Genomic DNA, 13,361 nt, shown 5'->3' with positions numbered 1-13,361 from the left:
GGTGATTTAAGCAATTTTGAGCGTGGCATGGTTGTTGGTGCCAGACGGGCCGGTCTGAGTATTTCACAATCTGCTCAGTTACTGGGATTTTCACACACAACCATTTCTAGGGTTTACAAAGAATGGTGTGAAAAGGGAAAAACATCCAGTATGCGGCAGTCCTGTGGGCGAAAATGCCTTGTTAATGCTAGAGGTCAGAGGAGAATGGGCCGACTGATTCAAGCTGATAGAAGAGCAACTTTGACTGAAATAACCACTCGTTACAACCGAGGTATACAGCAAAGCATTTGTGAAGCCACAACACGCACAACCTTGAGGCGGATGGGCTACAACAGCAGAAGACCCCACCGGGTACCACTCATCTCCACTACAAATAGGAAAAAGAGGCTACAATTTGCAAGAGCTCACCAAAATTGGACAGTTGAAGACTGGAAAAATGTTGCCTGGTCTGATGAGTCTCGATTTCTGTTGAGACATTCAGATGGTAGAGTCAGAATTTGGCGTAAACAGAATGAGAACATGGATCCATCATGCCTTGTTACCACTGTGCAGGCTGGTGGTGGTGGTGTAATGGTGTGGAGGATGTTTTCTTGGCACACTTTAGGCCCCTTAGTGCCAATTGGGCATCGTTTAAATGCCACGGCCTACCTGAGCATTGTTTCTGACCATGTCCATCCCTTTATGGCCACCATGTGCCCATCCTCTGATGGCTACTTCCAGCAGGATAATGCACCATGTCACAAAGCTCGAATCATTTCAAATTGGTTTCTTGAACATGACAATGAGTTCACTGTACTAAAATGGCCCCCACAGTCACCAGATCTCAACCCAATAGAGCATCTTTGGGATGTGGTGGAACGGGAGCTTCGTGCCCTGGATGTGCATCCGACAAATCTCTATCAACTGCAAGATGCTATCCAATCAATATGGGCCAACATTTCTAAAGAATGCTTTCAGCACCTTGTTGAATCAATGCCACATAGAATTAAGGCAGTTCTGAAGGCGAAAGGGGGTCAAACACAGTATTAGTATGGTGTTCCTAATAATCCTTTAGGTGTGTGTATGTAACAAGAAGTTTGGCTGGAATTGCTGTCAACTCATTTCGGCAGTTCAGAATCGATTCTTTCCTTTAGGAAATAATTACTTTATTTGTCGTGCACTTTGATCTTTAATACTTTGCAGACCTTTTAGATTTACAAACAACTGGCTATATTACATACTGCACGAACGTTTATATTTGAAAAAGCATAATAGGGGCACTTTAATATCTCATGCAATTAAAAAAAATCATAACCAACAACTGACAATCAACAAATAACAAATAAAATTGCTGGCACACGACTAAACCCTTACCAAAACCGTTTTTCTTTTAGACTGAGGTAAAAGTGCATTGATATTTGCGTAGGCAACTGGCAAGCTCTGTTTATTTGTTTATCATGCAGGTACATTGATAAAACAGTTTACCTTCATTCATTTTCCATGGTGTTTATGCTTTACTATTTGTGCTATGAAGGCCACAGCCATCGGTATAAGTGCTAAACATTGAATTATTCCTAAATAGGCTACTTTTGAATTAATCTGTTTATTATCAGATCTGTGAATGTCTAATTAGTTTTATGATTAAATATTTTAAATGAAAACAGACAAACTTCTTACATTAGTGAGTTATTATGTCAACTGTGTTTACTGAAGCATATAAAAGCAGTGGTATAGGCCTTCCACTAAGACCATGAAATGTTCAGGAGAGTAGCCTAGCCGCTAGCCTACAAACTTCGGTGAACTTGACCTAGTTTACACTCCTCAGAGGAACTCTGCAGCTGTTACATAATGATTCAGAAACGCAACTATGGTGACGGAGTGTGTATGAGATACCGTATGTAGCGTGTGTGTGTGTGTGTGTGTGTGTGTGGCAGCACAGTTATGTCATTGACATTGAGCGCTCGGCTTCAGCTCGGCATGTTGTCTTTTTTCTGGAGAAACGGAGTGGAGACACCGGGACCGCTAAAAGCAGACGTGTCAGGTAACGTTTCATGCAGGGGAGATTTTCATGTAAGGAACACAGTTGTGACCATACTGTCTATGGTTGTGACGAGCTATATCCTCAAGACCAGATGTTAAAGGAATAGTTCACTTCAAAATGAAAATTCTGTCATCATTTAGGCTACTACTCACCCGTTTTAAACCTGTGTGAATTTCTTTCTTCTGCTTAAAACAATTTTGAAGAATGTCGGTAACCAGACAGTTGATGGCTCTATACCCAATGACTTCCATAGTAGGAAAAATAAAATAGCCTACCATGGCCATAATTAAACAAACAACTCCAGCATTTTGCAAACAAACTCGATCTGCTTTGCAAAGGAAAACTCGACTCGCAAACAAACAGAAAGCAATGTGCAAATACAAATGTCAATTTGAGCGAAAATGCAGTGGAGTAGCAAATATTGTGTTTTACAAATATAAATAAATGAGCCTAGATAATATTTCACAAATAAATACAAACCATCCTACAAATTGCATGTAACCTTTGAACAAATACTAAATCTAGTGCATACAAATGCATATCTTTCTGTTATGATTGTGGCTTTTTATGAGATCTCTCGGCTCGATTTTCGGCGCTAAACAGGGGATGAATTTAGCGCTATTGTCCCGGCCGGGAGAAGCACTGATTTGAAACGCGTGCTTTCCTTTGCCTACAGCTTAGGAAAATGACCGATAAATATGAAAATCCCATTCATTTTTGAGATAGCCTAACCCCAAAATTATTGCCGGCATATTGAGACTCACCATAATCAGCATACAAAATTACTTGGACAAACAACCATATTACTTGGGACTAATAGTTAATCATCCACCCAAATATTGTAATTTTGCACATTTTTGCTCCCTGAATTGACATACTTCTCATAGATTTGCTGAAAGCCGCATTACACTATAACCTCATGGCCTGTCCAGTTCACACACTGTGTCTGCTTTATTTAGGCTCCATCCCAGCATGGCTTCAGGGGACACTTTTGCGCAATGGTCCTGGTCTGTTCTCAGTTGGTAACACTTCATACAAGCACTGGTTTGATGGAATGGCACTCATTCACAGTTTCACCTTTAAAGATGGTACGTCGGGTGCATGGGCAAGAACCTTTTAAATGACATTTATGGAAAGTACTATGAACATTGTTGCAAAAATACTCATATAGTCATTTTACTATATCTAGGAAAGTGTTAACAGAGGATTGGATGAGCCATAAACAATTAAATTGTCATTTTTCAGGGGATGTATTTTACAGGAGTAAATTCTTGGAGAGTGAAACATTCAAAAAGAACATCGCTGCCAATAGGATCGTTGTGTCTGAATTCGGGACCATGGTGTACCCAGATCCCTGCAAGAATATATTCTCTAAGTAAAAAGATAATTCTTTCTGGACTTTTTCCAATTTTCTATTAAATCCAATCAAAATGACCTGGATAATTGCTTTGCGTTGCTTTGTAGAGCCTTCAGTTACCTGGTGAACGCCATTCCAGATTTCACAGATAATAATCTCATTAACATCATAAGATATGGTGAAGATTATTACGCATCATCAGAAGTGAACTACATTAACAAAATTGACCCACTGACACTCAACACATTAGGAAGAGTGAGTCCAAATGTATTCATTATTTCAGTTTGTTCTGCATCTCAAGATATTTTTTCAATCAATTTGCTGTTGATAAATTGCCCTTTATTATCTTTTCAGACGAACTACAGAAACCATATCGCCATCAACTTGGCAACCGCACACCCTCACTATGATGATGAAGGGAACACGTACAACATGGGCACTGCCATTATGAACTTTGGCCGACCGAAATATGTTATTTTCAAGGTGCCCGCCAATGCCTCAGGTAACCAGAGAAATAGCATTCCTTAGACCATGTTAATCTCTTAAAGGGATACTCCACTTTTTTTTGGAAATAGGCTCATTTTACAACTCCCCCAGAGTTAAACTGTTGAGTTTTACCGCCAGAACCGGAGATTCAAAAACGGTAAAACTCAACAGTTTAACGCTGGGGGAGTTGTAAAATGAGCCTATTTCCAAAAAAAGTGGAGTATCCCTTTAAGACCCATTCACACCAAGAACGATAACTATAAAGACAACTATAACGATAACTATATTAGCGTCCCCACCGACGCTCAACATTGTTTCGTTCATTCTTATTATTTAGTTTATTCTATTTTGTCGTCTGCCGCTTTAAATGCTCGAGCTCTTCAAAACAGGGTGGATTCTGATTGGCTGTTAATCATTCATCAGCTGGAAAAAAATCAATCTGAAAGTAATTCCAATGATATTGTTTATCTGTGCTGTTATCGTTATAATTGTAGTGTGGACTCTGCTATTCTTACATTTAGATTTTTTTTAAACTATATCGGTATCATTATAGTTATCATCCTAATTTTTTTTTAAATGGTACCAAACTTAGTGACTTTTGTCATACTTTCTATATGAACACACAAAAAAATTGTAGACATGATTAGAAAAGACTAAATGGTAATAAAAATTGTCAACCGGCAAAAAAATATGAAACAGTTCTGCGGCAATTTCTATATGTAAAGTATTTTTGGCTGTGTGGGTTCAATTCATAAATAAAAAGAGGAATCAGGACACCAAACAAACTCAAAGTCCATTGAAAAAGTGCTGAAGATAGTCCAAGATGGACTGAAACGTTTGCTCTTTGTTTTCTTTTTCTTTTTTGTGCACAGTCACATATTTGTTACTCCACCTTGGTATTTTGTTAACACCTTATATGAGAATCTTCAGTACAGTATTTTTCAGTGGACCTTGAACTTTGAGCTTGTTTGGTGTGCGGATTCTTCTTTTTGTTTTTCATTAAAAAAATAGTCACACTTGTGATCGTCACGGTCAAAATACAAGGAAATACAAAAAATACACAGCAATTTTTTGGGGTACAACATACAAATCAGCCACGATAAAGCAGTCTTCGATAATTTCTAAATATATCCAAATGCATAACCTAATAAAAAATGTATATATATGTCACAATATTTGGCTGTAGTAATGAGCGCACGATTAATGGAGTACCGGTACAAATACTCTTCAATCCAGATACCACTAGGAGAATACAGGAGGACAGAATAACTCAACCGCATGCATGAAACACAAAGGATACAGGACAATAGAGGGCTTAAATACAGAGTAATCAGATTAGAGTAATCAATGGAAAACAGAACAGATGAGTGGAACTAATTAACAACCAAGGAAACTAACTAAGCAACACAGGAAAACTCTGGTAGATGGGAACAGGGATAACAGAACCTGTATTAATTGAAAATAATATGAAATAGTTTTTTTAATATTTGTATTATTTTATATAGAAAAAAAAATGTAGAGGTAAATATTGTCTATGAAATCCACTCAAAATACAAAATATTCAAGAATAATTATTATAGAAACAAAATGAAGTACATTCATTTAATTAACTAGCCTGGCTCCGCCTTCCTACGTACTTCCGCTCAATTTTCATTTTCCTTCAGTAACACGTCTGGGATTGTGGAGTATTCTTTGGTTTTCTCCGGTCAATTTTTTACCGGTCCAATCAGTGAACAGAGGGAGTGTCTGAGAACGATGACGTTGAGGTGCGCTAGTTTGAGTCGTCATACGTCATGACCAAACGTCAGCGATTGGTTATGGCAGATCCAGAGTGGCTCTGGGCAGATCCAATAGTTTTAAACTTCAACAGAGTTACCCGCCTTTAAGGAAGTTAACGCTTGTCAATGGAGCGAGGCCAGACTCTCTGTACAAATGAAATGTATGAGAGTCTGGTGGGACCAGGCTATTAATTAACAAAAAATTGTACACTTATTATCTTCAGTCTGTTTCAATAGCCAAGAATCACAAGTGTGACCCCTAAAAGCGAGGAATACTATAGATGGGCCAGCCATATCTCATAAAGAACACCTACACAGTGTATACAATTCTTATTGCAGATAAAGGGAAGAATAAGCCAGCCCTGAGGAAGGTGGAACAAGTTTGCTCCATTCCTTTCCGCTCCTCGTTGTACCCAAGCTACTTCCACAGCTTTGGCATGACGGAGAACTACATTATCTTTGTGGAGCAGGCCTTCAAGCTGGATATCCTCAAACTGGCCACCGCTTACTTCAGAGATGTCAACTGGGGCAGTTGCCTGAAATTCGACAAAGATGACATTGTGAGCAAAACTTCTGCTTTGTTTTTTTTGTCTATTTTTCCATCTTAAATAGTACTTTATCCATTTGTTTAAATGCTTCAGTAACTGTTCTAACAACTGGTTTTGATCACCACATAGACACTGATCCATCTGATCAATAGGAAGACTGGGAAACCTGTGAGCACAAAGTACTACGCAGACCCATTTGTGGTCTTCCATCACATCAATGCTTATGAGGAAGATGGCCATGTCGTCTTTGACTTGATTACATACCAGGACAGCAATCTGTACGATATGTTCTATATACACAACATGAAGCAAGGTGTTGCAGAGTTTATAGAGACCAACAAGGATTTCGCTCGACCGACAGGCCAGCGGATTGTCCTTCCTCTCAACATAGACAAGGTAAAATAGGAAATATAAAGTAAAAAGGATTGAATTACATAAGGCATAATATGGATGAGTTGTAGCAAGAAAACTCTTCAGCATTTTCTGTGAATAATTATGAATTTTATCAAATTGAATCAAAATTTGACCAAATTTCAGATTCCAGATGCACTTAGATTTGATCAAAGTGCCTTTAAAGGGATAGTTCACTCAAAAATTAAAATCAGCCCATGATTTACTCACCCTTAAGCCATTATTCACTCACCCTGAGTCAAAAAATATCATTGGGTCTTCCAAGCTTTATAATGAGAGTGAATGGGTTTTTTTTTTTTGGAAGTCCATTAAAGCGCATCCATCCATGATAAAACTGCTCCACACGGCTCTGGCGGGATAATAAAGGCCTCCTGAATTGAAGCGATGCGTTCGTGTAAGAAAAATATCCATATTTAAAACTTTATCGACTAAAATAACTAGCTTCCGGCCGAACGCATCGATTTACGGTGAAAGAGTAACATTATAAAGCGTGGAAGAGCCAGGACATTTTTTTTATATAACTCCGATTGTATTCGTCTGAAAGAAGAATGTCATATACACATAGGATGGCTTCAGGGTGAGTAAATCATGGGCTAATTTTTTTTTTTTTTTTTTGGGTGAACTATCCCTTTAAAGGTGCCTTGTGTAAAAAAAATCAATTCAAAATCCACATGTTCCATACCAGATGGGGGCAGTATACCTCCAGAAAGTTGGCCTACTGTAGTCTGTTTTTTAGTTTCGGGTTGTTAATCCTCTAAAACCGTCAAATCGTCCGCTTTGTCCCGCCAAAGCCTATTTTGATCGGTGAGTGATGTAGAATAGAATGACTGCTGCGTTTGACAGGGCGCATAACGAGCAGAGGGAGAGAGAGAGCGCCCCGGCCGCGCGCGCGCACTCTCACGTCTTCAAACAACACGAGCGCTGTCCTCCTGCTCTCTCTCTCCCTCGCGCATATTAATCAAATCAATTGACACGATCGTAAGACCGCAGTTCATTTGGAGATTTTTTAGAGATTAGAGAATCAATGAACAACATCTCAACACTAAATTATAAAGGCCGGTCTCATATAGACGCGATTGACATCAGGTTCAAGTACGCCCACAAGCCGTGCGAGTTATTCGTGTATTGGAGTTTGGCTGGTGGTTATGTATGTTGCCCGCATACCGCCTCCCATGGCCGAAACTGGTATTATGACACCGGCCGGGCCGGGGCTAGTAATTTAGCATGCTAATTCAGGTTTATATCTCGGCAGCACTATAACTTGTCATTTTTTTAATGACATCATTGCATTTATTTCTTCTCATTCTTTTGATACGTGTAGCTCATTTGTTGGATATTTTTACCTCAATTTTTACAAATGGCACCTTTAAGGCAAGTCATTTCACTCGGCGGCCATCTTTGAAACAACAGTCGTGCCAGTACAGCTCCTATCTCTTTGAATGGGGAAACATGAAATTCTCCAAAGCTGTTCACCAAGATTACGATTAAATTTCATGTTTGAAATTACCAATGAAATCTTACGACAACTGTCTCATCAATTTTGTTTCTAAATCCTCAAATCATGATGAAAAACAGCATTTTTCAGGCTGGACCAGCCACTGCGCATGTGCAGTCATAAGAGCTCGTCTCAGAACACTGATTGTTTTTAAACCAGCCGGCAGCTGCAGTGACACGATGACTTTACCAATTGGTGATTGGCTCTTTTATTTAGAAGACGGGACTCATTCCACCATATTGCGCGTTGCACTTTCTCCCATTCATAGTGATATGAGTGCACCGTCTTTGCATACCTAAAGTCTTTGATTTGATTATATTTGTCTTAATACAACAAACCTTTTTTCTTACGATATCAGGAAACTCCACCAGGCACCAACCTGGTCGCGGTGCGGGACACAACAGCCACAGCAGTGCTGCAGGAGGACGGCTCACTCCACTGCACCCCTGACACTATTTTTGAAGGTGATTCCTAAATTTAGAACTTGATCATTCTGCGTTCATTTTTTTTTCCCTCTCATGTTGACTTGCTGTGTGTGGCTTGTATGGTCACAGGTCTAGAATTACCTGGTATCAACTACAAATTCAACAGTAAGAAGTACAGATACTTCTATGGCACCAGGGTGGATTGGTCACCCTATCCAAGCAAGGTATATATTTTTAGCATTCTGGACATTTGCATTTATTTGAACCTTGTTTGCCAGTTGAGCTATAAGACTGCAAAAAATGCAATGATTTATCAATAGTGTCTCTTGTTGTATAGATCGCAAAAGTGGACACAGTTACCAGGACACATAAAGTGTGGACAGAGGAGGAATGTTACCCATCTGAGCCAGTGTTTGTGGCATCTCCGAATGCTGTTGAAGAAGATGATGGTGAGTATTTAATGGAAATATTGGACATTTTTGCAAAATATGAAGAATGTTTCTGCGTAATGCAGGCTGAAAGAATAAAAGATTTGAAAACAGTTAACTAGTTCAGTCATGAAACTTTAGATGGCTCAAATCCTTCACATGCAATCTGCTAGCAATCGCATCATTAGCACATGGCAAAAGCTGATTCTGCAGCCAATTATATTTCTTGCTCAACATTTTAATATTCTGGTTCCGTGTTTGCTGTAGGGTAGGGTAGTTCCTCTAAAACCCTCCACCTTCCCCGGATCCACCTGCCTAGATCTACTATGGGATTTATGTACACTCACCTAAAGGATTATTAGGAACACCTGTTGAATTTCTCATTAATGCAATTATCTAATCAACCAATCACATGGCAGTTGCTTCAATGCATTTAGGGGTGTGGTCCTGGTCAAGACAATCTCCTGAACTCCAAACTGAATGTCAGAATGGGAAAGAAAGGTGATTTAAGCAATATTGAGCATGGCATGGTTGTTGGTGCCAGACGGGCCGGTCTGAGTATTTCACAATCTGCTCAGTTACTGGGATTTTCACGCACAACCATTTCTAGGGTTTACAAAGAATGGTGTGAAAAGGGAAAAACATCCATTATGCGGCAGTCCTGTGGGCGAAAATGCCTTGTTGATGCTAGAGGTCAGAGGAGAATGGGCCGACTGATTCAAGCTGATAGAAGAGCAGCTTTGACTGAAATACCCACTTGTTACAACCGAGGTATGCAGCCAAGCATTTGTGAAGCCACAACACGCACAACCTTGAGGCGGATGGGCTACAACTGCAGAAGACCCCACCGGGTACCACTCATCTCCACTACAAATAGGAAAAAGAGGCTACAATTTGCAAGAGCTCATCAAAATTGGACAGTTGAAGACTGGAAAAATGTTGCCTGGTCTGATGAGTCTCGATTTCTGTTGAGACATTCAGACGGTAGAGTCAGAATTTGGCGTAAACAGAATGAAAATATGGATCCATCATGCCTTGTTACCACTGTGCAGGCTGGTGGTGGTGGTGTAATGGTGTGGGGGATGTTTTCTTGGCACACTTTAGGCCCCTTAGTGCCAATTGGGCATCGTTTAAATGCCACAGCCTACCTGAGCATTGTTTCTGACCATGTCCATCCCTTTATGGCCACCATGTACCCATCCTCTGATGGCTACTTCCAGCAGGATAATGCACCATGTCACAAAGCTCGAATCATTTCAAATTGGTTTCTTGAACATGACAATGAGTTCACTGTACTAAAATGGCCCCCACAGTCACCAGATCTCAACCCAATAGAGCATCTTTGGGATGTGGTGGAACGGGAGCTTCGTGCCCTGGATGTGCATCCCACAAATCTCCATCAACTGCAAGATGCTATCCAATCAATATGGGCCAACATTTCTAAAGAATGCTTTCAGCACCTTGTTGAATCAATGCCACGTAGAATTAAGGCAGTTCTGAAGGCGAAAGGTTGTCAAACACAGTATTAGTATGGTGTTCCTAATAATACTTTAGGTGAGTTTATGTCTATTTATGCAGCAGCATCATAGCTTACATGCTCTCAGCAGTGTGTATGTGTATCTATTAGCAGTAGCAAGTCCATTCTTGCTCTGAATCAGCAGCAGTGTAGCAGAATTAATCCACCAAGACCAAATACATTATCATGCTAAAAAGTATTCAGTGTTGTCATGACTGAACTCTATTTAATCAATTGCAAGTTGATTCTTCTGTGTTAAAATTCTGTGGCACATGAAGATGAGTGTCACAAACTCCTCCGAGACTTGAGTTGAAGATCCAAATGCAGCTTTATTGGGACAATCCAGAATTGTAATCCATATAACAGGCATAAGGGCAAAACGATAAAGCAAGCAATCCAAACTTACGATTGAGTCCAAAAAACACAGGCAAACAATGATATCCAGGACAATGACAGAAGGGAAAGGAAAGGAAAGGAAAGGAAAGGAAAGGAAAGGAAAGGAAAGGAAAGGAAAGGAAAGGAAAGGAAAGGAAAGGAAAGGAAAGGAAAGGAAAGAAGCACTCAGAATTAGCCTGGATGCCAGCCCGAACCCCGCCCACAACATTTTTTGGTCGGGAAGTTCGGTCTGGACTCGATCCATTGAGGAATAATTATGATCGGTTCAGAATTAGTCGGGCCAATCAAATTGCCCGGGCGGGCTTTATACGATGATGGACAGATGATCTGCAGTTACGTAATCATCACGTTATCAAAGAGCGCTTGGGTTGAACTGGTTTCCCTCAGAGATCACTGCAGCTGGAGAATTGAGATGTATAGATTCAGCATCGCGTCTGTTGTAAAAGAAATCGACAGCGCATTCATTTTAAAAGACGAACAGAGAACTGCAATCAAGGCATTTGTCGATCGGAAAGATGTGTTTGCCGTCTATCCTACGGGATTCGGCAAAAGTTTAATTTATCAGCCCTCTCCGATGGTCGCTAAGAAGATGGGACTCAATGAAAGCGCTGTGGTCGTTGTGGTTTCTCCTTTGGTCGCACTCATGGAGGACCAAATAAAAGAAGCAACACTCATTATTTTACTACTTCTTCCAGCATGCGTGTAGTTGAGTTCTGTTGCTATGCGTAGCTCAACATACGTCACTTACTGCGTTGCTCTGATTGGTTGTAGGTCTATCCAATTTAGTGCAGAGGGTTTTTTTTTCTGGTTCGGTTAAGACACGCCTCATAATCAAAGCCCTATGGAGCAGTATCAGACTCACATTCTGACTAGAATATATGAGTATGACGAAGTCAGGCTAACTCAGAATAGCAGTGTTACACAAAACAAGACTATGCAAAGTGAGAATGAAAACACAGGGCTTAAATAGGCATATTTTAACAAGGGCAATCACACTCGGATACTGGGAAATGAAGTCCATAATGGAAAGGCCCATGAGTCAGGAGGAGTGCCCTCTGGTGGAGATTACGGGCACTCCAGCTGACGGATGTGACAGTGAGCAACTCTCCGTATAGAAGAAAGAATTTGTAATTATGCTGTCTTGACAAAACATATACAGTAAGTGACTTTTCCTCATTTTCAGGCATTATCCTGTCTTCTGTGGTTTCGTTCAATCCCCAAAAGCCACCTTTCCTAGTGGTCCTGGACGCTAAATCCTTTAAAGAGATCGCTCGCGCTACCATTGATGCTGCTATTCACATGGACCTGCATGGGCTTTTCATCCATGAGAAGTCTACCTAAAATGGACATCAAAATGATGCACCAACCCATTGTGCAGGGTTTAAAGAACAATTCTTATTTGTTTATAAGTGTACATTTATATATATACGAAATATAAGAAGAGAAACAAGATCTAAAAAGAGAAATGAATATATTAATTTTTTTTCGTTATTGTAAATTGTTTTATATTTTTACAGACATTCTGTAAAACAGCCTATTGTTACATTGTAACATGATTATATAAAATGATCTCTCCTTAATTGTTTGTGACAATTGAGTGGATTTTAAATTGTAAATCCTGTAATTTATTATTCCTAATCTAGCCCTTTAATGAACCTGGCCACGAATGTATTTTTACAGCGGCACTAATATGTTTCTCATTTGTAAGTCGCGTTTGGATAAAAGCATCTGCTAAATGAATGATCATTTTTATAGACATTCTGTCTATAAAACAGGCTATTGTGAGGCATGAAATTTAAATGAATAAGATTATCTGTTCATTGTGCTTAAAGCTGTAAAACACTCTTTTACTGTAATTCTGTGTATTGTGGTGCCATTAAAAAGAAAGATTTCTTTAGTATGGACTGTTGTTCATTGCATCCTTTGAATTGCTTTCATGTTCATGTTTCACGTATACGGTATTAGTGTCTTTATGCATTCTAATGAATGTGTGCCTAATAACTTATCTAATTTACCGAATACAGATCCTGCATTTAAACTCGTTCTCTCTAATATATATATTTTTTCAACAACAACATAATTTCAAAAAAGTTGTGTTAAAATAAAAACATCAATTATATATTTAGCTTCTACCTATATACTAAAAAAAATCACCAAAACTACAAATCTTTCTTTTTAAATTTGCTAATATAATATTCACAGTTAATTTATTCATTCAAAATAAACATAAAAACATGACGTTTTATGTATATTTCAACGACATTAGGACATTTTTCTTGTTTATAAAAAAATATGTAAACAAAGTTTAAGTCCCCGTGAACCGGAAGTTGCAAACGACTTTTCTCCAGTGTTGTGACGTATTTACGAGAGAAACGGAATACTAAAAGAGGCAAAATAGTGGGCGTGGCTTTTTTTCCAACTAGCACCTGATTGGAACTAGAAAAGTAGGTGTTTTCATTCAGCCTGTCTACTGTCAGTTGGAGGGGCGTGGTTACGGATGT

General features: G+C 39.3%; 1 protein-coding gene across 1 annotated transcript; it reads left to right on the top strand.

Moving 5' to 3' along the window:
- The first annotated feature begins 1,880 nt into the window (after positions 1-1,880).
- Positions 1,881-12,229, top strand: bco1l (beta-carotene oxygenase 1, like). The gene is made up of 11 exons (XM_056265770.1): positions 1,881-2,020; positions 2,980-3,108; positions 3,266-3,395; positions 3,485-3,632; positions 3,732-3,879; positions 5,981-6,201; positions 6,319-6,585; positions 8,454-8,559; positions 8,650-8,744; positions 8,858-8,969; positions 12,044-12,229. The coding sequence occupies exons 1-11, from the start codon at positions 1,921-1,923 to the stop codon at positions 12,199-12,201; spliced, it is 1,614 nt and encodes a 537-aa protein (XP_056121745.1). The 5' UTR covers positions 1,881-1,920; the 3' UTR covers positions 12,202-12,229.
- The last annotated feature ends 1,132 nt before the right edge of the window (positions 12,230-13,361 follow it).

Source organism: Rhinichthys klamathensis, unplaced genomic scaffold (assembly GCF_029890125.1).
Source record: "Rhinichthys klamathensis goyatoka isolate OS25496 unplaced genomic scaffold, OSU_Roscu_1.1 h1tg000240l_1, whole genome shotgun sequence".
NCBI classification, from domain to species: domain Eukaryota; kingdom Metazoa; phylum Chordata; class Actinopteri; order Cypriniformes; family Leuciscidae; genus Rhinichthys; species Rhinichthys klamathensis.
This window is presented reverse-complemented; position numbering and strand designations above follow the sequence as displayed.